The 24811-nt window shown below is 49.0% G+C and overlaps 1 protein-coding gene across 3 annotated transcripts in view; it reads right to left on the reverse strand.

Annotated features, from left to right (window-relative positions):
- KMT2B (lysine methyltransferase 2B) overlaps positions 1–24811 on the reverse strand; it is a 1130837-nt gene that overhangs the window by 940458 nt on the left and 165568 nt on the right. For all 3 annotated transcript variants that reach the window (XM_078655415.1, XM_078655416.1, XM_078655414.1), the window contains exon 3: positions 753–5296. In XM_078655415.1, coding sequence (XP_078511541.1) covers positions 753–5270 — 4518 coding nt within the window. In that variant the 5' untranslated portion in view covers positions 5271–5296. The remainder of the gene's footprint in view (positions 1–752; positions 5297–24811) is intronic.

The following is a 24811-nucleotide window of genomic DNA, read 5'->3' on the forward strand; positions in this document are numbered from 1 at the left end:
AGACATGTTCATAGTGGAACCTCTGTCAGTAGTGCAGTCCGAGCTTACATTGTTCTTTAGAGTGTTCACCCTAAAAAAAAGATTTGAATGAACCATAAATACAAGTTCAAACACCATTAACATATGAACACAAAAATGACCTTAACTGCAGACAATTCTCTTCCTTGAAACATAATGTGGTACTGTAAACTGGCAGCCAAAGAGTTTGTGCTGTAGGTGCTTCGGACCACTTGTCCAAAGGAAAAAATACACATGAAAACTTGTTGTCCTGGACCCAAACATTTGTTATGCCTATTTAATCCACTCTCAGACATTCCCAGCCCATTTTTTGAACTTTTGCAGGTTCTTTTTCATCCCTGTGTTTTCCTAGTCACTGTTCTCTGGACTTCTTTCTTAACCAGTAGTTTTTTTGTGTGATTTGTCTGGGTCAAAGTTTGCTAAGAAAAAAATACACGTTGGTCCCAAAAAGGAGTGCTTGTGGGCCCCACCTGCAACCACCAGCTCAAATGAAGCACGGACATTACCCTCACCTTATACCGAATTTCAAATAAAGACTTTGAATGATATTTCGCTCTGAAATATACTGAGGAGTGATGGCATGATACCCTGAAAGCAAGCATTAAACAGAGAACCTGTTATTGCTACTGCAGAAAGGAGGACAATGCAGATATGAAGGGAAGAAAAAAGGTATTGGCTCTACTAAGAGAACAGAAAGACACAAAGTGCGAAAGGTAGAGAAAAGGAGCCCTCACCGGAGTTACCAGCTTCCGTAAACTGCGTCTATCGATTTGGGAAAGTTGAGCTTGAGCAGTCTTTAAAATATTTATCATTTTCTCATCCATACTGGAGAGTGGTGTAGCTAAAGCAGTTTCTTCATCACTATCTGGGCTTAGTCCCAGATGAGAAGCAGGGCTCAAAGCTTCATCAAAATCTGAGCTGTCTTCCGACGAACTTGGTGTTGAATTCTTCCCAGGATGTGTGGGCTTGCATGGCACAGAGTTCGCAGATGAGAGGCCTCTTCGCAGAGCCACTTTCCGTATCACGCCGGGACAGTCCATTGCTTGAATCTTGATAAGACCTGGATCAGCGGAGACCTCATTATCCAGTGTATTTCCAGCAAACAGAGGCAAGGATAGGTGGTTAGTTCTTGCTACAGTTTGTGGTTTTCCAACAAATGTCCCCACAAGGTCGGAAGGAAGGGGACAAGACTGATCGTGCACAGTCACCAAAGCAGAATCTTTCCGTTGTTCAGAATCCCCACCCTCAAGATACTGTGCAGAACCAGACTTGGGCTCTGCCCTGCGCTGACGTATAGCAAAAGAAGAAGTGGAGAAAGTGCTTGAATCAAGGGTTTGTTTCGATTCAACCCGCTGTGGAGGGATTGAGACAGATTCGTAGATCTTCAAATGAGCTTCACTTGGTGTGAACTGTGGGGCTCGTAGCAATGGTGGTCTCTTGGAGGGGTCGGTCTTCCCTAAGCCTACTGGCGTGCTCTTTGGCTGTGTTGGCACAGTCAATGAGGGTTGCTTCAATGGTGCCGGTGTTAGCACTTGGGACTGAGGTGCTGTCGGTAGTGCCACAGAATTTGGCTTCAGAATGGATGACTGCGTAACTGCAGAAGGCGCAAGATCAGACGCTAGTGGCAAGGACGGCAACACAGCCAATGATTGTGTGGGCAACTGTATTGAGGGCTGGGACACAACAGGAGGTGGTGGTACAAAGGATTGTGTCATTTGGTGCACTGGGGACCCTGGGACATCATGCTCGTTGACAGCTGGCTGTGAGAACGGTGGTGGTGGTAGAGATAGACACTGGCCTTCCTCCACTGAAACAGGTGGAAATTTCAATATGGTTTTTGATGTATTACTCTCATTGGTCTGTGTGACAGGAGGAACCAAGTCAGAGTTTAAGCTGGTTGGAGAATTCCATCTGAAGGTCGGCTGTCTCAGAATGGTTTTTCGCTTCTCTGAAAGTGCTGTGAATGAAGAGGGAGTATGAATACTTTCGGACATTACTGACACAAGTTCATAAGGGGATTCTAGTGCTGGAAAATTCAGTTCCACACCCTCCGTAGATTCATATGCAGACAAAACTGATACTAGTCCATGTGTTTGATCACCCATCAATTCAGGTGCAAGGGTCTCTACGGTGTCCACCTTCAGTGAAGTAGAGCCAGGAGAAGCTGGAGTCAAACAAGGTCTGCTATTGTAACTACTGGACAACTCTGGCATCAAGCACTGTGTGTTATCCAATGTGGGCAACACTTGTGACAACGTTGGTGAATCAGAGCTATGCAATGACCGTCCCATACCCAGTGAGGTGTTAAAGCTAGGGGACTCTGGTGTTAAGCCCGGAGGGCAGTCAATAACTGATGACACAAGTGAGGTGCTCATTTTGCTTTCAGAACTCAATGACACAGGTGTCAACAACTGTATGTTTTCAGACCCAAGTGAGAAAGGGGGCAAGCCCTCTGTGGTGTCAGGAATGGAAAACACAGGTGTTGAGTCATGTTGGTTTAGTAAACCAGGTGACATGGGTGCCGGGCTCCAGGTGGTGTCCGTATTGCAGGGAAAAGGTATTGCTCCTAGAGTAGTATTAGAAGCAGATGAGAAGGGTGCCAACCCTTGAGTGTTATCAGAACTGGATGACATGGGTGTCAAGCCCTGCATGTTATCAGGACTGGGCGACAGTGGTTGCAAAGCCTGGGTCTCACTGGAACTAGATAACACTGATGTCCTAGCCAGATTATCAGAACTGGGTAACATTATTGCCAAGTCCTGTATGTCATTAGGAATACATTTACCCAATGTTTTATGATCATATACTGAAAGGGATGACTCCAGTGCTAAACCCAGTTTGTGATCTGCACTAGGCAACAAGAGGGTGGAGTCTTGTGCGATACCGGTAGCTGAATCTGAAGACAAAGATGGTGAGTTTTGATTTTTACCAGAAATACATGCCACGGGTATCAAGATGTGATTGTTACCTAAACTCTGTGGCTCCGATAGCAAGCTCTGTTCGATTTCAGAACTGGGAAGCACAAGGGTCAAGGCCTCTGTTTTATCAACATGGACGGATTCTAGTGTGGAGTGATTAAAATTATCTGAACGAGGTGATGCAGGCGCAAGATCAGGTTTGTCATCTGTACTAGGGGATAGAAGTGTAAGTGATAAGCGCTGTGTGTTTTCAAAACTAGATGACACACCAGACACAACCTGTTTGCTACTTATATGGGATGAACTCTGTGTCAAAGCTTGTATATCATCAGCATTAGAAGGCACAGCTGTCAACTGTTGTTCATTATCCGCACTAGGCAATGCAGGTGGCAGCTCAACTTTTTCAGACATGGGGGACAGAAGTGTCAAGACGCACCCGTCATCTGAAATGGGAGACCCTAGTGTCAATTCATGTGCATTATCAGAACTGAGTAGTTCAGGTGTCAAGTCTGGTGAATGACCAGATGCAAGTGGCACAGATGGCAGATTTTCAGCAATATCAGTACATGGGTTTTTGTGTGTCACATCCTGGGTGTTATCAGAATATGGTGATGCAGCCAATGCCCGAAGAGGTTCATCATCCAAAACTTCATCAGGTTTCAAAACAACTTCTAGCTTTGTCCTGCATTCATCCTTGACCTGGGAAGGCATTTCATGCTCTTTTTTCGCCACCTCCTGGCACTCCGCATAGTCTTCTTCGACATCAACTAATGTTTCATCCAGGCTGGAAGCACTTGTGCGGTCTGCTGCATTAGGATGTAATGAAGCATTATAAGGAGAGGCCTTTGGAGGGGACTTCTTAGTTGAACAGAGCTCATCATCCATAAACCTCCGTGGAGGCTTGATGACACGAGAGGACCTAGCGCTCACGATGGGCATAATAAACTTACGTATTTTCTTAAGGATGTTGGCCTTCACAGCCTGAATTTCCTCTGTGGATTGAGAGGCCACAGACCCCTCCTTCTCTCCCAGAGTAGCCATCTCAGTCTCTACAGGGGAAGAAGGACGGCGGCCCCGGCCGCTCCTTCGAAGCAAGAGTCTTGTTTCAAGAGACACTGGGTGAGTTTCGTTAGACTCCCTAAGCAATCCAGCTAAGGAGTCCTGTGGTTCAGCACAAAAAGGCTGCCCAGCACGCAACATGGCTGGCTCTTCTGCTTCCTGTGACATATCCAAAGGAAGTGATGATCCAGGAGAAGCCCTCTCCTCTTTCTTCAGCAAGGGTGTAATAGTTTGCCCTATTGTCTGTCTCACTGTATGAGTCGGCTCAGTTGGAGAAATGTTGGTTTTGTCTGGGGTACTTTTTTCCTTGACAACATGTGGCTCAGATCGTGTCATGCCTTCAGTGCTCTTTGTAGGTCCTCCAGCACTGGTAATGCGGTCACCATCCTGGATGGAATCTTCATCCTGTGTCACCTTACTCTTTATTCCGGTTATACCAATGGAAGGCAAGGGTGCTCTTAATACTACACGGCACTCCTTTACAAGTGGAAAAGCTTTCATTATCTTTGCTTTGGACACAAACTTTAGAACCACTGGAGGATTTTTATGGCATTTGGCCACCTTTCCTTTTCTATGAAGATTACCCCTGCTTGGCTTTGCTGGAATCCTTTTTGGGGGTTCTTTTTTTTTCCTCCTCGGAATTGGACTCGGCTCAGAAGAGTCTGTGATCGGACTGCAGGCCACTGCAGGGGAGATAGAATTACCACTACTTTTCTCAGAGGTTGCTTGTACAATGACCTGAGGAGAGCGACAAGCTACACCCCTTCTAGAGCTAGGAGTTCTCGCTTTGGGCTGGGGAACCTCAAAGGTGCTTCCCGTTTTGGATTCACTCCGTTGCCTTTTCCGTCGTGTCGTGTTGGCAATTGCTGAAGGCAATGGTCGCGCGAGCTTGCAGTCCAGCTTCGTCTCAGTACGGGGCAGCTGTTCTTGAGTTTCTGCTAGGGGAAAAGCTTTGACATTCATAGAGGCTGAAGCGAGCAAGGAATCATCTGTCGATTCTTCCTTCCATGGGGGCTTCTGTGGAGGGGGTCCTAGTGTTTCTTCCTTTGAGGGCATAAGTGGCCGGGTTCGTGCCCTTTTCAATAAATGTTTGTTCCTTTTCAGGTATGTTGGTGGTACCGCACTCTGCTCCTGCGTGTCACTGTTTTTTGCTTGTGATGAAATTTCTCTGGCCTTTGCCCGTGCCTGCTTGGCCTTTGTCCGTGCTGGCTGTTCTCTGGCATTAGTATGTAGCAGAGGTTGCTGGTCCTTCACCATTGCCGACCATTTGGTCATATTTGTATGTGCTTGCAGTCTTCCACCTATAACATAAAAGAAATGTATTAGCCAAAAATGTTCAAGAGGAGACACAAATGAAAGCAAATTAACTGGTTTGGTGAAGAAATACAAATGCAGCTTTGACAAAGCAAAAGAGCATCACAATGATTATCCTGCCTCCTGCATATTGTTTATACAGTAAGTTTGGTCCAACCTTGTGTGTAAAGAAACCTCCATCTACCTGTCACTAAGGTGTGTTTTCCTTCGTTGTATCCAGCCTCCTGCTGCAGGTTCAAAAGCTAGAACAGTTCTGATCATTTATTTCCTAGCATTTGGAAGGGGGAGACTAGAACTTGTGAAGAACTAAAGAATGTTGGTACGCAATACAAACGAGCATTGGCACACCCAATAGGTCTTGCTTATGCAAGACCTATTGGCTTTGCCAATACTTTTTAGCCTGGTTATTAACCAGCATGGCAAAGTGGGGTGAGGTCATAGAGTGGAGTAGTGTGGAGTATGCATGGTGTGGTAGCGCACTGCCATTACAGACAGCGCCTTCAATTGAAATAGAATTTCATTTGCACATACTTTACTGAAAATTATACAGCATACAAATGATAACATGTGGAAATGGCATCACTTGGTGTACATATTTGTTTTGATCGTACTAAAATATTTGTTTTGACCATGCTTCGGACTTTTTTCATTAGCAAAAAAAGTGGGGTCATTTGTGCTTTCCTAATTCGGATATATTCTAAAATATCTGTGCAGTTCATTTGCAGAAAGGATTAGGTTACTTACCCTGTAAGCATCTGTTCATGGCATGTAGTGCTGTAGATCACATTTTGTGCATACTCCGGCCATCTAGGTGTTGGGTTCAGAGTGGTACAAGTTGTTTATCTTAGAAAAATTGCTTCGAGTCACAGGGTAGAGTGCCTTTACCTCAATGATCGTGTGCATGGGCATCAACTCCTTTGTTAAATTGTTTTTCCCACAGGAAGGTGAGAGAGGAGCATAATGAATGCATAAGAAATGGAGCTGTCCATGCGGATCTGTAAATATAGGATTAAAATGTGGAAAATAGTAACTGCAACAGCCACAAATCTCCAGGGTAGGAGAGTGGGTGTATATGAATCTACCAATCACAAATGAGGGACTGAGGGCTTTAGACGGGTCCAGCGTACATGCCCTAACAATAATGAAGATACAAATGGTATGCTGTTACTAATTTTGAAACAAAAAACAGGAGCGAAACCCATCAACCACGTTGGGGTGAGAAGTACTATAAACAACAGATATCCCAACTGGTATCATTCATAGGCAAATATTAGGGATATGCACGCAACATTATCCACAAGGAAAAACAAGGAGCCTCTATTTAGTTATGGTATGTGCTCTTGGCATCATTTATAGAAACAATTGAAGAAAATTGGGAAGGAAAACAAGGTGGATAGTACAGTTATAACAGCACAGTAGTACATAAATGTAAATAATTGGATCAACCCAAGTGGCACAAGGTGCTCGTGGTTTGTGAGTGAAAACCAAGGTAGCAGCTCTGGTGACAGTGTGAGCAGCGTGAACGGCGCAACGTGACTGGTGTAAAAATTATATACAGTGAATAGTTATCACAGTGTGGATCTGATGAATTCAGTAGGAACAGTTATATCAATTCTTTTTCAAAGTTCATGAACCACTTTGTGAGGAAGCGCCTATGATTGCGCTGGTGTGTAGACGGTGTTTCGATCCATATGAATCAGGATCATCTTCAGGACAAGGATGGGTTGAAGACAGTGCGTATGTCACAGTAGACCGCTGTGGAGCCAATCGCAGCGGAGGAACGTGGTACTCGGGCCGGAGAATCAGGCCGGTGTTTGTCTCTCAGGCGCCGAACTAGCCGTGGAGGCTGGCCGGTAGATGAAGTGCTCGGTCCGGCGTTGTGGAGGAGTAGATCCCGACGTGATCGAACTCGGGGGGAGTAAATCTCTCCTCTGCGAGGAATCAGCAGAAGGCTCGATTGCGGCTGGCGTCACCTAGGACTTCGAAGGCTGCCGCTCACCCGCACCCTCCCCCCCGTGTGCACATCGTGCACCACCATTTGTCTGTGCCTCGGCATCAGACTTCAAAGGCTGCCGCTCCCCCACCCACCCCCCCGCCACAGCAATGCCGAGATCTTGTTTCTGCACGAAAGTGAAAGCCTACCGTGCTTGTTTACAGTAGCCTTGCTCCTCAAATGCGGTTGCTGTATTGCCATCTCTCTAGGGACACTCCGCTTGAAAACACTTGACTTGCTAGCTGCAATGCTACATCCGCTATGCTTTGCCTCTAGACACGTGGATCCCTCGCAGACTGTGCTGATTCTGCCCCTCCGGATTCTGAAACTGACCAACACAGTCACCACACAGTCTCTTCTCTCTGTCTTGTGATGTCTGCACTACCACCATTTACTTCGGACCCTCCCCCTCACACCCCCTCACACCCCCTCATCCCCACACACCCTCACCACCACATCACTCCGGGGCACCGCCACATCACTCCGGGGCACCGCCACATCACTCCGGGGCACCGCCACATCACTCCGGGGCACCGCCACATCACTCCGGGGCAGCGCCACTCCAGTGCACCGCCACGTCACTCAGGGGCGTCACTCAGGGGCACCGCCACGTCACTCAGGGGCACCGCCACGTCACTCAGGGGCACCGCCACGTCACTCAGGGGCACCGCCACGTCACTCAGGGGCACCGCCACGTCACTCAGGGGCACCGCCACGTCACTCAGGGGCACCGCCACGTCACTCAGGGGCACCACTCCGGGGCACCGCCACGTCACTCTGGGGCACCACTCTGGGGCACCACCACGTCACTCAGGGGCACCACCACATCACTAATACACCACCACATCACTAATACACCACCACATCACTAATACACCACCACATCACTAATACACCACCACATCACTAATACACCACCACATCACTAATACACCACCACATCACTAATACACCACCACATCACTAATACACCACCACATCACTAATACACCACCACATCACTAATACACCACCACATCATTCAGCCCAACCACATCATCACTCAGCACCACAACAGCACTGTCCTTGCTTGCTACCAACAAGCATTGCCATAGCCAATAGGACTCGCATTAGGAAAGTGTAAGCTATTGGCTTTGTGAATAACAATGCTATTAATTTATATATTTTGAAAGCCATCACATTAAAAAAAATTGTCATTTACAATACCAATAGCTCACACTTTCCTAATGCGAGACCTATTGCATAGCAAATGCTTGTTTTAAATATTATCTAGAGTGGTGTCCATCGGAGATTCAAAGAGATTCTCCTGGTCAATGGGCAAATTAAGGACCACTTCCTGCACTTCTGGCTTAAACCCAGAGCATCAGAGTCAAGCGTGACATCTGAGGAGAAGGCGGGCATTTATTCTCCATGCAGCGCTGTCTGCTGCATCAAAGGCACATCCAACAGTTGTTCATGATGGCACGACCCTCTGCCACAGTCTGTTGCCTCTTTTTACGGTATTTCTCAGGGGGATAATATAATAACTTCCATTTCATCCCAGTGGGCTCTGTCATATCGCGCTAGAAGAACCTTGGCGTTTGCAATACGTGGTGGTTTGTAGCTTGTGCTGCCACTAGGTTAACTGCAGCATCGATATGCTTACTCTCTTTTTCAGGGGGTCTCCACTTGTGGGGGGTGATAAGTCTAGCATGAATGAGTTCTTTAAAAAGCTGGTCAGCATGATTCAACGTACCAGGGAGAATTGGTAGATACTGCGCGTCCCTGTGCATAGTGAATAGGGTATCAAAAAGGAAGTCTTCACAAGTTGTAGCCCTACTTGCAGCCAATCATGATTATTTTCTGAATGTACTGTTTGCCCTTGATTTTCAATTCAATAAAATATTTTTTTTTTTTTTTTTTTTTAAAGGAAGTCTTCCTGTAAAGACTCCTTATCTAATTGGACCCCATGATAAGTGGCTACCCTGGCAATAACCCGTTGGTAGGCACTTGCATCCTCAGGAAGCGAGGGTCTAATTGGATACAAATCTGGATCATTAGCGATCATAGTATCAAATATCCATGGGTTTGGCTCTCCTAAAGGGTCTCCCATACCCTCAGTGTGGTATGTAGTTGAGCATGGGTGCAAAATGGATCATGATGTGAAGATGTATGAAAGGAAGGAGGAGACTGAGATGATGGTGGAGGAGTTTGAAAATAATGATCAGGACTTGTGTCAGAGTCCTTTGACTTCATTGTCTGTGGCACAGCAGTGTCCAATGCCTCCTCGAATGTTAGTCTTCTATTTCGTGGAGTAGAGGTGGCTTTTTCCAGTTCCTTCTGTATTATGGATGTTTGTGTTTTAGATCCATAATTTCTTGTATAGGTGCAATGGTGGATGTAGAACCCATGCACAGTTTGTGAATTTAAAAAAATAAAAAATTGGATTGGATGTTTTTGGATCCGAAGATTACTTTGATGATTTTGGCTCTAGTGTTTCGGAGCAAGAGTCTGTTTTTAGATCAGCACCCACTCAAAAACAGCCAGGTCAGTTCCGAAGAGTGAGGAAACAGACATATGCCTGTTCCAAGGACGATACCAAGGCTATAACCACTTCCATGCTAATGACAAGGTCAGCTCGTCATGCAGTTTACTGGAGCTGTGCTTATGACGAGCTGACCTTGTCATGAACAATGGCTTTCAAAGCTTTTCAGCACCCAGCGGGAATTGCCTTAGCAGGCAAGGTGTTAACTTGGTATGTATTTTCGATGCCAGAGCAGAGGGTAGGGCAGCCGAAGTGTCCTTTCGGATCGGACCATCTCCATTAATGGAAGGGGCAAGAGTTTGTTAGGTAGACAAAATGCACGAGTGACAGGCTGTACTCCCAATTCGTCCTTCAAGTCAGAGCCGGAAGACTCTTCAATTGAGAGGTGTTCATCTTCCTCTGCAGCATGCTCCTTCTGGGCAAGCTCTACTCTGAAAATGTGCGGAGTAGTGTTTGGAACGCCAAGACATTCCCAGCTGACGTGCCCTCTGATTCAGCCTTCTTTGATCGGAAAGATTTACAGTCCTCACAGTGATCTGGCAAAAGACAGATTGCATACAAGATGTTGGACTGTGTGCGGATACTTGGCATGACTAGGGGCAAAATCGGAAGGGTGTTCGTTCCACTAGAAACACATTTTAGGCGCCATCAGTGTATGGGGAGAGTAGACCCAAGACAGGCGGTGCCCTGAGGGGACATCGGTATGTAACCAAACAGAGTAATTTAAGCTTCGCAGAAGTGGAAAAAGCACAAATGAAGAACCATACCGCCGTAGACAGGATAGGCCTGAGAAAGTCATTCCAAATGGAAGTCCAACACTAAAGCGAGGCACACGTCTGAACCTAACAAAGGAGTCGATGCCCATGCGCACCATCACCGAAAGGAGACGAAGTTACTACCATGGGGCTGAAGCTATTCTTCGAAGAAAAAAAAAAAAAACAACTTGTACAACTTCAAACCCAACACTAGATGGCAGGAGTATGCACAGCATGTGTTTCTACAGCCACATATTCAATCAAACATTTACATTTTGTTGTGTGCTAGGAAGAAAAAAGAAAAAAATCATAAAAGCATTAAATAACCTTATGATTGTCGCATAAATCCTCCCACTTTGAAGCCAGAAAAAAGTAAACACCAAGCTCCCACAAAAACCAGAGCCTGACATTTAGCCTCTGCCTTTGAACGCACAGCAAGTGTAACAAGATAACACAATTTAAAGGTCTATTTACAGAAATGAGGACTCATGGAGGAATATAAGGAGCGATGGTGAACAAGCTTTGCTCAACCGGGAGGGACGAAGGCATGCAGGAAAGCCTTACACAAATAAAGCCAGCAAATAGAAAGCCAGAAAATGTCAGTTACAAACCACAAAGCAATGACCAAAATGCATTACAGGGGAATCTTCAAAATCTCCCCAAGAAGTCTTTTCACAACGGGACACGTGGGGTGAGCACACCAGATACTTGGGGTGAGCACACCATGGGTGTAGTCACCCAGGGCGGTAGTCCACTGGTTACTGAACTCGAGACTCCTAAAACGTCCCCTAAATTCAGTATTTAGGAGGCAGCCCTGAACCAAGAAGGCAGATTCCCACAACCTACAAAGGACGAAAGAGGGCACCCAGCAAAGGAGACTGCAGATAACTGACTTGTCCCCAGCCCTACAGGCCCATCTGCAGTTTCCAGAGGCCCTGCACCAAAAGTTGCCTTGTCCTGCAGCCAGTGACCTCCAGAACCCCTTGTAGGACTGGCTGCCCTCAACAAAGACCTGCTCGCATGTGAACAGCAGCTCTGTTCGAATAAACAGCCAAGAAAGACTTGAAACCTGGTGAGGATAAAGCACCCCACCGCCTGGACCCACCACTGCACCAGATGCATGCGGGCCGAGTCAGAGCGGCCCACCGGTCCCAGCGAGGTCCCCCAGCACTCCAGAGTCCAAGCCCACCGTGGGTTGACCCCTCCAAGACTCCCCGATGTCACCTGTTGCCTCTGCACGGAGATACCAAGTGGCCAGTAAGGTGAAATCAGACCACAAATGACACCTGCATCCAGTCGTCCTGCACCCTGGATAAGAGCACCCGAGGTGCACCTACATCCCGAGCCCTCAAACTTACCTGCCCAACTGTTTGTTCCTCTTGGAAATCTTCCTGGACCGAGCCTGCTGCCAAAATCCAAAACTGGAAACTCCCATTGAAAAAACAGGGCACCCAACGCCAAAACCGCACACTGCGCCAAGCCGCCCCTGTGCTGTTGTGGGTGCACCATGTGTGCTGAACTGAATGCCCCTTTGCCCTGAACTTTAAGTACATGAGCTTTGCTCCCACAACCTTGTGCCCAGCACGTGAGCAGCCACCAACCAGAGGCCCACTAACACCCATTGGATTACATTGGGCCACAGCACCCTGCACTCCAAGTGCCGCTAAGGGTGCTTTCAGAGTGCATCCTTGGCCCAGAGGGAAGCCTGGTTCTAACCCCAGAAACCCAACTCCCACAACCAAGTTCTTACCTGTAAACCATTACCTTCATTTCCTACCATAGGATTGCATTGACTGCACATGTACAAAAACTGAATTACTTACCTTTTCTCTAGGAAATGTCCCAGTGTGATAAAGGCATATCACACCGAGTAGAAAAAGTAACTTAAAAAGTAATCTGCAAAGTAAAGAACAAAGTAAATCTAAAAAGTAACTAAGTAATGGCTTACCTGTAAACAAACCAATTGCATCCAACTGCATTTCAATTGTATTTCAACAGCAATATACCTGCAAAGTATTATTTGGCTTAACTTCACCAGGCCCATCTTGGTTCTAGAAATACATTAACTAAATTATATTAAATTTTTATGCAAACAAATTTGTCCGAGTTCAGTCTGAGTGGGAGACAATTTCTTGCCTGAGTGTGCACAATACATTCTTAACACTTCCCTCTGATAAAGCCTTACTGATCTCGCCCACACTAACACAAATGGAGAGCAAGATATGATCTACCTCTACCTCTGCCTACATTTAGGGTTCCACTGGACTCTGTGCACACTATACCTTACTTTGGTATAGTATACTAAACCAAAATGAGGTGTAGTGTGCACAGAGTCCAGTGGAACCCCAAAGGCAGGCAGAGGTAAAACTAGATCGCACCTCAATCTATTTGTGGCAGTGTGGGCGAGCAGTAAGGCTAGATCAGAGGGTAGTCAAGCATTTCTTGTACACAATCAGCAAATGATGTCAAACACTTAAAGACTGACCTCAGACCAATTTTGTTTGTATACAAATAAAGTTATTTTATTTCTAGAACCAAGCCAAGCCTGGCACTGGTAAGTAAAATAAATGTGTGGAATATATTATGCAGTGTTTACAACTGAATGCAAGTTCAAATGCAGTCTTTAAAATACAGGTACGTCAAGGTATTGAAATTACTTTTTCTAAAGTAATCTGTACAGTAATCTAAAAAGTAACTACTCCGTGTGATACCTAGATATCACACTGGGAAATTTCCTAGAGAAAAAGGTAAGTAAAATCAGTTTTGCACAATCGTTATTTTTCAGGTTTCCATACAAATCAACTCCACACTTAAAACAAAAACAGTCAATAGGTTCCTAAGGAGAGAAATGAAGTTAACAGTTACCAGATAAGTAATCGGTCTTTGGGGTTGAGCCTCTAGGGTTAGAACAAGGGTTCCCCCAGGGTCAAGGATGCACTCTACTTACACCCTCAGCGGCACTAAGGCGGCCATGTGGAGAGTGCTGAGGCCCAATGTTATCCAAAGGGGTATAGGTGACCTCCGGTTGGGGCTGCTTACGAGTAGGCCACTGGTTAGGCTCGGGGCAAAGGGGGATTCGGTTTAGCGTACAAAGTGCACCCGCAGTGGCAGCTGGGTGCAGTTTTGGCACAGAGTGCCCTGTTTTCAATGGGGATTTTCGGTTTACAGCTGCAGGCTCAGACAAGGAAGACTTCCTGGAGGACCCAACAGCTGGGCAGGTAAGTTGGAGGGCTCGGGCGTTGGAGGGCTCGGGCGTAGGTGCACCTCGGGTTCTCTTCTCCAGGGTGCAGGGCAGCTGAATGCAGGGGTGTCTTGAGGCCGGATTTCACCTTACTGGGCCACTCATGGTAGGGGGTGTGGAGGGGGGTCTTCGTGCAGAGGCTGCAGGCGAAGTCGGGGAGTCCTGGAGGGGTCAACCCACGGACTCAGGCTCTGGAACACTGGGGGATCTCGCAGGGACCGGTGAGCCACTCTAACTTGGGCCATAGGCGACGGGTGCAGTGGAGGTTCCGGGAGTCGAGTTTCTTTGTCATCAGCAGGCTCAGAGTCTGTCTTGGGAGTTCTCTTTTGAACAGAGCTGCTGTTCATGGGAGATCCGGTCTTTGTTGAAGTAAGTCAGTCCTCCCAGAGTTCTGGAGGTCGCTGGCTGCAGAACAAGGCGACTTTTGGCGCAGGATCTCTGGAAATTGATTATGGCCCGGGAGGGCTTGGGCCAAGTCAGCTGTTCTCTGCAGTCTCCTCTGCGGTGAGTCTTCTTTCATCCTTTTTCTTCTTGGGTGCGGGAATCTTAGTTCTTGGTTCAGGGCTGCCCTAAATACTATATTTAGGGTGTGTTTTAGAGGGCCCCGAGGTCACGAGCCAATGGGCATGTTGGGGAGTGAGCACAATCCCTAATCCTGTTTGGGGAGTGCCTGCCATCTGTAAGATGGCGGGCACTGAAGAGTGGGCTTCACCTCGCCTCCCCCACCTGAGGGGTGGGGTTGGCAGCGGTGGCCACACCTTCTGGGCTGGCTAATTTTTCCCCCCTGTCTTACTGCCGAAAAGGAGGGGAGACAGGAAGGGGGCATGCTCCTGACAGCAGGAGATCCTGGGGTTCGCATTACAAAGGCTGCCAGGACTTCCAAGATCCCATGCCAGAGATTGCTCGTCCTGGGCTGGGGAGGTGTGAACACCTCCGCCCAGGAAAGGCTTTGTTTCTGGGCACAGGGAGCGAAGGCTCCCACCCTAGAGGTCCAGAAACATGTCTTGTGGTGCCAGGCTGGTGAGTACCAGTCAGGGAACCCACCAGAGGGTGGTAGTTTTTCAGGGGGCATCTATAAGATGCTCTCGGAGTACATTTTTCATTAGATCCCACACTGGCATCAGTGTGGGTTTAATGTGCTGAGAAGTTTAATACCAAACTTCTCAGTTTCAGTGTAGCCATTAAGTTACTGTGAAGTTTGTAATGACAAACTCCCAGCACCATACTCTTAATGGCAGCACTGCACTTACAATGTCTAAAAATGGGCTTCGACACTGCAGGGGTACAGGGCTCATGCACCTGCACCTTCACCACTGGTATAGGGTACCCAACTAGAGAGGGGACTGATCTATGTCAGGGCAGTGGGTTGTAGGAAGGGCACACATGAAAGGGTGCCATGTCGACTCTTCACTTTGTTTTGCACCAAAACACGCAGCCTGCAACAACAGTTTGTGAGTGTAAAGGCACAATAAGTGCTGCAGCCCTTAAAGTCTTCCCTGGTCGCAGTGCCCTGGGTACCTGTGGTACCATTTACCAGGGGCTGACCTATGGCCAGAGATGCCGTTTGGGTACAGTTGTGGGGTACAACACACAGGCCCTGGGAACCTGATTGCTAGGGATCCAGGGCACATCAAGTCAAAAGTGCATCAGTTGGCTGGCAAAAAGTGTGTGTGTGGGTGGGGGGGGTTACTCCAAAAGAAACCCAGCTTCTCAGCTTCGTAAGGCAACTCCAAAGTGTGATGGGGAAACAAATCACACTTTACTTGTTGATGCACAAATTACAAATATTCACAGAAACTCGCTTACCACACAACGTTATTGTGCAATATATTTGTATCATTTTTGTGCAACATTTTTATCAGTTAAACTATTTCTGTGCAAATTAAGTGAACCTTTCAATGGGAAATGTGCGGTCTGTGAATGACAAAGCACTACCACACCATGCTGTACTTACATTTAAAAAGGCAGTCTGTCTAGTGTCCTTTAACCCCTTCAGTGCTGCGCGAATTTCGCTGCAGTGCTGAAGGGTCATAAATCAAATTGACTCATGACGGAAATGTTCCGTCATCAGCACCGGAGCACCGACGCTGATGACGGAACCGTTCCGTCATGAGCATGCAAGGGGTTAAAGCTAGGTTGTACATGAAAGCTTGAAATACTAAAAAAAGTGGGCTGTGGTTAGAAAAAAGTTTGGGAAACACTGATTTAACCCGTTCCGTGCTGCTGCCGTCGGCCAACGGCCGACGGAGCCCCGCCCACTCAATGGAACGCCCGCACCGCGGCGGAAAAACCGCCGCCGTTGAGGCGTTAAAAATGAATCAAGAGTGCAATAAAATAATCAGGAATGGACCAAGACTTTCTCTTTGATGTTAGTGATTTATCTGTGTTAAATCGACAACATTGTATACCCCTGCACCCGACAAACTCGGCTTGGCTGAAGTACTGACAGTTGGTTGAATAGAAGCCACAACATCCTTGCAGCCCAAATATCAAATGTGCAGCATCTGACAACCCAAGAGTTGCACAGCGCTTTCAATGGATTGACTTAAGTGGCAAGCCTACATCTATCCAAGTCATCCGTTGTATCTTGGCTGCCCATGTCTATCCCACCCAGATCCAGAGTTTTGTTCTCTGAGCATGACGTTCTGGAGCTGTGCCCTTCTATTCCAAGGTTGCCATTTGAAACTTCATTTTGCTTCCACAAACATGACCAAAGTATTGGCTTACGAAGCACGACTGGGCCCGACCCCCAATCCAGAAACAGACCAGCCAAGTACCAGCATTGTGGTCCAGTAATTAGCTTTTTTGTGAGTTGTACTATCACAAAGAAAAATAATTGATTATTGCCCTATAATGAAGAGAATTAGCTGACTAGACCTCCCACCTGTGAGGTACACCAATTGTAAGTAAGAGGATAGGGCACGTGTACAGACAGATTCGAATGCAGGCGATGGATATCACCGGCTCAGCACTAACGAAGCCACTACCTTCTAAGGCACTTGGGGTGTGACGGACCCAAACACTCAATCTGTATATAGATCATACTTCCAACCTGTCCACAAGTCAATAGGGCTAAGGGACCCAGTTATATGGACTGAACATACATTTTACAAGGGAATCTGATAAGAGTCTCTACACAACGGTGTAGGAAACTGTGTTTTTGTTGTAGTTCCCTCCCTCCCTCCCTCCCCCCCCTCCCCCCCCCCCACCCCAACCCTCCACTTTGTGCCTGGTATTTGATGCAAATTTGAAGTGCACTGGGTTCCTGCTAACTAGGTCTCTAGTGTCAGCGATTTTCCCCTAAAACAAGAGAACTGGTCAATTGATACCCAATTGGCCAGGCCATAAGCACCTCTAAGTTTCTAGTAAGTTGCACCCCTGGTACCTAGGACACAGATACTAAGGAAGGTAGCTAAGAGCTGCAACATATCTTGTGCCACTCTAAGGGACCCAGCATCAAACTCATACAGACTGCCACTGCAGGCTGCATGGCAAGGTGCTCTAAAAAGTAAAAAACACAACATGGCACAAGCGGCCTGTGTGTCATGTCCCCTAACACTGCATGTAATATTTGTAAGTCACCCCTAAAGTAGGCCTTACAGACTTATGGCAGGGTGCATTACATTACATGCGGATATGTCCTCACATGAGCAGATTAAATTAAATGGAAATTTATAAAGCGCGAAACATTCACCCAAAGGTGTCAAGGCGCTTGCTTATCAGACGCCGGGTTTAAGCTAGGGGGTTTGAAAGCACCTTAAAGACTGAACAGCCATGTCTTTAGAGCTTTCCTGAAAGCTAACAGATGAGTTTCCTGTTTTAGCGTTATTAGGAGAGAATTCCACAACCTAGTTGCGCCAACCAGAATGCTTCTTCCCCCTCCCCCCCCGGAAAATTTTTGGGCCATAGGAACAATCAAATCATGGGCAGAGGATGAACGGAGACAGCGGACTGGGACATAGGGAAGCAGATTCCGCTTCAGAAAACCGGGTCCAATGCCATGTGTGGCCTTAAAGCACAAGTTACTACTTGTGTAACGATATATCTGTAAGAGACATTAGTTAGTGATAGATTCTTTACCTTAGAATATCCCCAGACGACAGACTGGATCCGGAAAGTTTTGCTTAGCAGTACCCCTGCGCGTCAGTAGGTGGTGTGTCCTGCGGCTCCGCGTTTGTCACTGCGTCGTCAGCGCCGAGATGACGTCACGGATGGTACTTAGGCGCCAACCATGCGCGCTGACGTCAGTTCTGTACACTACATTCCATGCCAGGAATGCAGAGCCATGCAAGACACTGACCATTTGTGCATAAAACTAGGGCCCTGAAAGGGATGACCTTAACCCTAGTAATCAGTTCGCAGAACGGGGAGGATGGGTGGGCGGTAAGGAATCTATAACTAACTAATGTCTCTTACAAATATATAATACTCAAGTAGTAACTTGTGCATTAGAAAGAGACACGTAAGTATTTCCTTACCTTAGAATAGATACCCCAGCAATACCAACTCCGATGGTGAGTCTGCGAACGAGATTACACCAGAAAGTCATGGAGCACAGAACGGCCAAAAAAAGCAGTCTCTCTGGACCAGACTGTCATGGCAGTAGTGCTTTGTAAACGTGTGCGAATGGGCACGCAGTCCTATAGGAGGCTCCTTCTTGGCCCAGGAGTAACCCGCTTTGATGAACAGAACGACCCACCAGGACATGGTCAGTTTGTGCACGGCCCGACCTTTTTTGGCACCCACGTAGCCGACAAAAAGCTGGTCATCCACCGGAACCGTGGTGTGTGCTGCAGATCGAATGCGGGCGCACGTTTTGGATCCAGACGGTGGAGCCTATCTTCTTCTCTGGAAGGAGGCGGAAAGAAGGTGGGCAAAGTCATGGTCTGCCTGATGTGGAAGGGCGTGACAACCTTTGGAAGGAAAGAAGGACGGGTCCTCAGAACCACCTTGTCCGGATGAATAGAAAGGAAAGGTTTAGAAGAAAGAGCCTGGAGCTCACTCAATCCTCTGGCAGGTGTCATAGCAACCAGGAAAGCAGTCTTTAAGGTGAGAAGACGCAAAGGACCGTTATGAAGGTGCTCGAAGGGAGCGCACATCATAAAAGTCAAGACAAGATTTAAGTCCTACTGAGGCATTATGAAGGGCACGGGTAGAAACGTATACGAAATGCCTTTAAGGAAAGGGTTAACAATCGGGGACTTGAAAAGAGAAGGCTGATCAGGAAGCCGTAGAAAAGCGGAGATGTCCGAAAGATAACCTTTGATAGTGCCCAGAGCAGAGCCCTGCTGGGCCAAAGAGAGAAGGAACAGAAAAACCTCAGAAAGAGGGGCAGAAAGGGGATCCACAGTCTTTGTTGTACACCATGCCACAAACCTGTTCCACCTGCAGACGTATACCGTTTTGGTGGAGGGACGCCTGGCTGCTAAAAGCGGTACAAAAGGGGGTGGTGATGGACGGAGCATCTGAACCAATCAAACACTCACACCCAGTCAAAAGATCTGCATATGGCCATGTCTGAACTGGGGTGGCAGAGTGGGCTAAAGAACGGTAATGGATCAAACCCAGATCTTGTGACTGGGAGCGAGTGTTTGATTGGTTCAGATGCTCCGTCCATCACCACCCCCTTTTGTACCGCTGGCTGCCAAAAGAACACAGTCTTCGTGAGGAAGATCGAAAGGTGCCAGTTGACGCCACTCAATCTCCACGCATTGAGGTGGAGGCTGGACAGGTTCAGTGGAGGACCGTCAACTGCTGCTGCAACAGAAGATCCTCCTCAAGAGGCAGACGGATCGGGGGAATCGACGCTCATACGGAGTAGCTTGCGATACCATACTCTTCGAGCCCAGTCCGGACCACAAGAATGACCTGGGCCCGGTCACGCCTGATCTTCAGCACTCTGGGCAGAAGTGGTATAGGCGGAAAGGCATACAACAGACTGCAACTCCACTCGCGACGAAAAGCGTTGCCAAGCGAGTGCCGCCTCGGAAATTCCAACACGCAGAACTGATAACATTGTGCGTTCTCTTCCGTGGCGAATAGATCGAACCAAGGCTCTCCCCATCGCTGAAAGAGACCTTGTGCCACCTCCGAGTTCAGACGCTGTTCATGATCCATCAAGCACCGGCGGCTGAGTTAGTCAGCCCTGGTGTTGAGGATCTGCCAAGTGTTGCGCCACCAAGGTAATGCCTTGACGTTCTAGCCATGTCCAGAGGCGCAGAGCCTCCTGACATAGGGTTCAAGACCCCACCCCCTCCCTGTTTGTTGCAATACCACATAGCGGTGCTGTTGTCCGTGAACACCTGCACTACACTTCCCCCGGAAAGAGGGAAGGAATGCCTTCAGTGCAAGTCGGATCGCCCGCAGCTCCAGAAGGTTGATATGAAGCCGGCACTCCGCCGGACACCAGAGGCCTCTGATCTCTGCCTCTCCCAAGTGGCCTCCCCATCCCAGGGGGGACGCATCCGTCACCACTGTGTGCTCCGGTTGGGGAAGGGAGAGGGATCGCCACTGACCCAATCGCGATGCATGAGCCTTCACTGTAAATGTAAATGTAAATGTAAATGTACAGGAATTTATATAGCGCAAATCATCGAGCGGTTTCTAAGCGCTTGCTTAGGGAACCCGTCCTGGTATTCCCCTGTGAGATAACCCCGGCAGGGTATCCGCAAGGTGAAAGCTAGGCATCCCACCGCGAGGGGCCGTTGTGGAGATTAAGCAAGCTATTGCCCAGAGTCGCAGAGTGTGAACTTGTGAATCGAGTAGGCACCGGAGCGAGAATTGTCGAGTCCATGGACATTTTAGGACTCAAGACCCCGCCGAGCCGGGAATTGAACCCTGGTCCCGGGCTGACCTCTGCTTCCAGGTCTGCCTCCTCTAACCAGTGAGCCACACTTTTCCACTGCAACTGTCGTGCAGTGATCTCCGAGATCTGAACATGGTCGGACAGGTTGCCGTGAAGTTGCGCCCACTGGAACTTCAGGTCCCACTGCAGAGCGCGCATATGCCATCTGGCATACGTCACCAGCAGGAGGCCCTCAGGCCCAGAAGCCGAAGGGTCAGCCTGACCGAAACCCGGGATAGAGGCTGAAAGATCGGAATCCTAGCCTGAATATCCCAGACTCGCTGCTCTGGAGGATAAACCCGAAACAGCGTCGAATCCAGAACCACTCCAATTAAGGGGAGCTTCTGAGAGGGACTCAGGTGCGACCTCGGCACGTTGATGGAGAACCCCAGCAAATGCAGTAGGTCGGCCGTAGTCTGGAGGTGGTGGACTACCGCCTGGGGCGAGCCCGCCTTCAACAACCGGTCGTCAAGGTTGGGGAAAGCGGACCCCCCTGCCCTTCGCAAATGAGCTGCGACCACCGCCATCACTTTCGTGAACACCCGAGGGGGGCCGGTAAGGACGAAGGGAGCACGGCTAACTGAAAATGCCTGTGGACTACCGTGAACCGCAGGCAATGCCGGTGGGCCAGCAGGACGGGAAGTGAAAATAAGCGCCCTGCAAGTCCAACGCTATCATCCAGTCTCCAGGGTCGAGGGCAGCTAGGACCTGAGCCTGGGTCAGCATTTTGAATTTCTCCTTCCGGAGAAAACGATTGACGTCCCGGAGGTCCTTCTTGGGAACCAGAAAGTAGTGGGAATAACAACCACTCCCAGATCGGAAACACACACGATGGCCCACTTGGCCAGGAGAGCAGTGACTTCCTGTCCGAGAAGAGCCAAATGATCCCCCGACCAGCGGTAGCACCGAGGGGAGGACTGAAAGGGAAGGGAGTAACCCTGGCAGATTATCTGCAGCACCCATTTGTCCGATGTAATTTCTCGCTAGTGGTGGAGGGGGACCCTGCCACCCACCCGCAAGGGGTGCTCCCTGAAGCACTGATTAGGAAGGCTTAGAGGTGGAAGCAGCGGAAGCACTCATGCAGTAGCCACAGCCGCGATGAGGCTGGTTCTGCACAGGCTTGCTGGAGGAGTGCGCCTGGGTGCCTCTGCCCTGGCCACGAAAGGAACAAAAGCCAGGAGTGGCAGGGTGCTTTGTAGAAAGACCCAAGGACTTGACCATGGCCCGTGAGTCCTTAAAACACTCCACTGCACTGTCGGCCTTATCGCCAAAAAGGCGGGAGCCATCAAAGGGCATGTCCATGAGCGAGCCCGGTACATCTGCCGAGAACCCAGTTGAACGCAACCAGGCATGGCGCCACAGTCATGGAAATAGCCCTGCCCAACGAATCAGCGGTGTTCAAACCACACTTAATGGCAAACTTAGCCGCATCCTTACCTTCAGCAAATGCCTGGGAAAGGACAGCTTGGACCTCCTCAGAACCCTGAGGCAAGACCGGAGCTACGGAATCCCACACTGTGTGGGAGTAACAGCACAACAAGCAGGTGGTGTTAACAGACCACAGCCCCAAGCTGGCCAAAGAGAACAACCTCTTGCCAAATTGTTCCAGCCGTTTAGAGCCTTATCCGGCGGAGCCGTGGAAAGTCACTCTGCGACGTCGAGGCCTGAATGACCCGGCTCTCAGGCAAAGAGTGAGTGGTCAGAAAGGCAGGATCACCAGGCGCAGGGCGATGACACCTGGTGACGTTTTTATCCAGTGGCGCCCCCGTGGCCGGCCGCGACCAAGTGCCCAAGAGGACTTTGGTAAGGGCCTCATGGAAAGGGAGCAGCGGCTCAGACGATGCAGAGGCCATCTGGAGTGTGAGAAGTTGGCCTGATATGCAGTGCTCACTATTCTAGTGAACACTATGTATCAGTCCAAACAACCCTTATTGAGGATTGGTTGTAAGTCAACCTTATAGACCAGCTATCCTAGTAGCATGGATACGAGCAGTCTAAGGCTAAGACTCTAGAGGGCGTGTTAAGCCAGCTGTTTTACCATCACATTACCCCTTGAACACCAAGTGAAAGGACACCACACAAGTTGTTATGAAAATAAACAGATATTTATTTATAACAAGACTACCCTGAACTCTTTATGAGTCAGGGAGCTAAGCACACAACAAAACTCTTACGAAAATACTTTAAGTCGCACAATTTACACAAATGCCCTAGGGGCACGAAAAACCATATACTCAGTAAGTGGAATGCGAACTTGCTAGCAGGTAAGTAATACTTTTCTAGACTCAGGAATCGCTAGGCCTACAATTCTAAACACTGGGATTAGATGCAGGAGGCCTGTGGACGTCGTGTGCAGAGTGGGAACTCTCACGCGTAAGGCGGGAAAAAGTCTATGGAGTCTAGCAGTTGCAAAGTTACTGTTCTCGGGCGAACCCGACTAGGTGGGTCGAAAACAAGAGTGGATCCGAACACTAGGAGTGTTGGACTATGCTGGAGCACCGGAGTACTCGGTTTACCTAGCCCAGGGGCTGCGGCTGCATAGGGTTGAAGTCACGTCGGAAACCCTCGTTGACGAACCAGGAGCCTGAAGAGGAAGTTGCTGGCAGGCGGCCAGTGAAGAAAAGTTAGTGGTGATCCAAGCCTGGATCAGGGAAGAAGAAGACCTGAAAGCAGAGGGGACCAAGTTCTGAATCACTAGCCAGTGATTAGATGGGCACCAGAGTGGCACCGGGCGAAGTCACCATGACCAGGTGAGTGGGCGCTGCTGGGCTCTGCAGTCTCTCGGACCAGGAGGCGTTGTCGGCGACCAGGATGGAGGTGCGAGCTGTCCCACGAAGGTACTTGCTGTCGAAGTCGCTGGACCCAGGATGGGGCAACAAGTCTTGGCAAATGCAAGGCCCACGCGGTGGACCTAAAATGGCGTCTTGAGTGGACCAGGAGGGTCCGGGGTGCTCCCCTTTTGGAGGGGAGCAAGGGCTAGTCTGGAGCAACCAGACCAGCAGTAGTTGTCGTCGTGAAGCGTCGTAAAAGGGCCACTAGCCAACGGGCAAGTGACCGGGACAACGCGGTGAGCAGCAAAGAGCAGAAGGGCCCCACGCACATCTCGTGGATGCAGGGGGGCTGAACTTCGGTGCTGGAGCTGCTCAGGGTCGGGGCTTCTCTCACCCCAAAGCACTCGGTCGAGGGTCACTCGGTGGTCGTGCTGGACAAGCGTCGTGCAGTTCTGAAGATGGCCGGTCCCTCGAGGTCTCGTCGCACCCACGGATCACAGCTGAGCTGATGATGCAGGTTGAGGTCAAAGGTGCCAGGGAAGCCGGTTCTCGTCGTGCTGGAGCAGTCTTGATCCGTAGGAGAGACTGGCAACAAACCGCGATGCTTGGTTGGTGCCTGCTGCTGCAGGGTGACTATTCCTTAGTCACAAGGGAGAAAATCTTGAGAAGAGTCTTGAGTTCTTCGTGTAGAAGGTCGGTTCAGGATTCAAAGATTGATCTAATTTGGAAGGCGGCCTGCTCCTACCTTTATCCTGAAAAAGGGGGCTGGCACGCGACTAAGTCCTGCCCTATGGGTGGGACTAGGAGGGGGGTGGTTACACCCCTCTCCTTTGGCGGGCTTTCCCCAGCTCAGGGTCTGGTGTGCCCCTGGAACTGGTTCAAGCCGGCCTATGCACAGTGAGCACCGGGGTGCCACTTGCAGTCACCTTCCTCTAAAGCCCTGCCTACCTAGAATACACAAAACCCTGTCTGGGACGGTGCTGGCACCGCCCCTGGCAGGAAACCCTTTTTTCCTTGCCTGCTGCTCTGGGAGGACTCCCAGCAGCAGGAGGGCAGACTTGTGTCTCGGTGGCAGCATCCATTTTGTCGAGCTAAGGCTCTGTCTGACTTTAACCGGGGTTATAGGTTACATACATGTCGTGTCTCTCTAGAAGGGTGGAATGCTAACCCCGTCGCCAGAATTGGCGAGGGGTTAGTATTCCAATTCGTATGACACCTTACTCGACATGTTTTGATAAAGCGATACCAGAGTTGGCATATAACCGCGAGGATTATAATGCACTTAAGAGTATATGGTATGCGATATCATGGAAACGGCTAAGGGAAAGCCGCAGACAGGCTCAGCTCATGCCAGAGCACGATCTCACACGATTC

Source organism: Lissotriton helveticus, chromosome 7 (genome assembly GCF_964261635.1).
Source record: "Lissotriton helveticus chromosome 7, aLisHel1.1, whole genome shotgun sequence".
Lineage (NCBI taxonomy): Eukaryota > Metazoa > Chordata > Amphibia > Caudata > Salamandridae > Lissotriton > Lissotriton helveticus.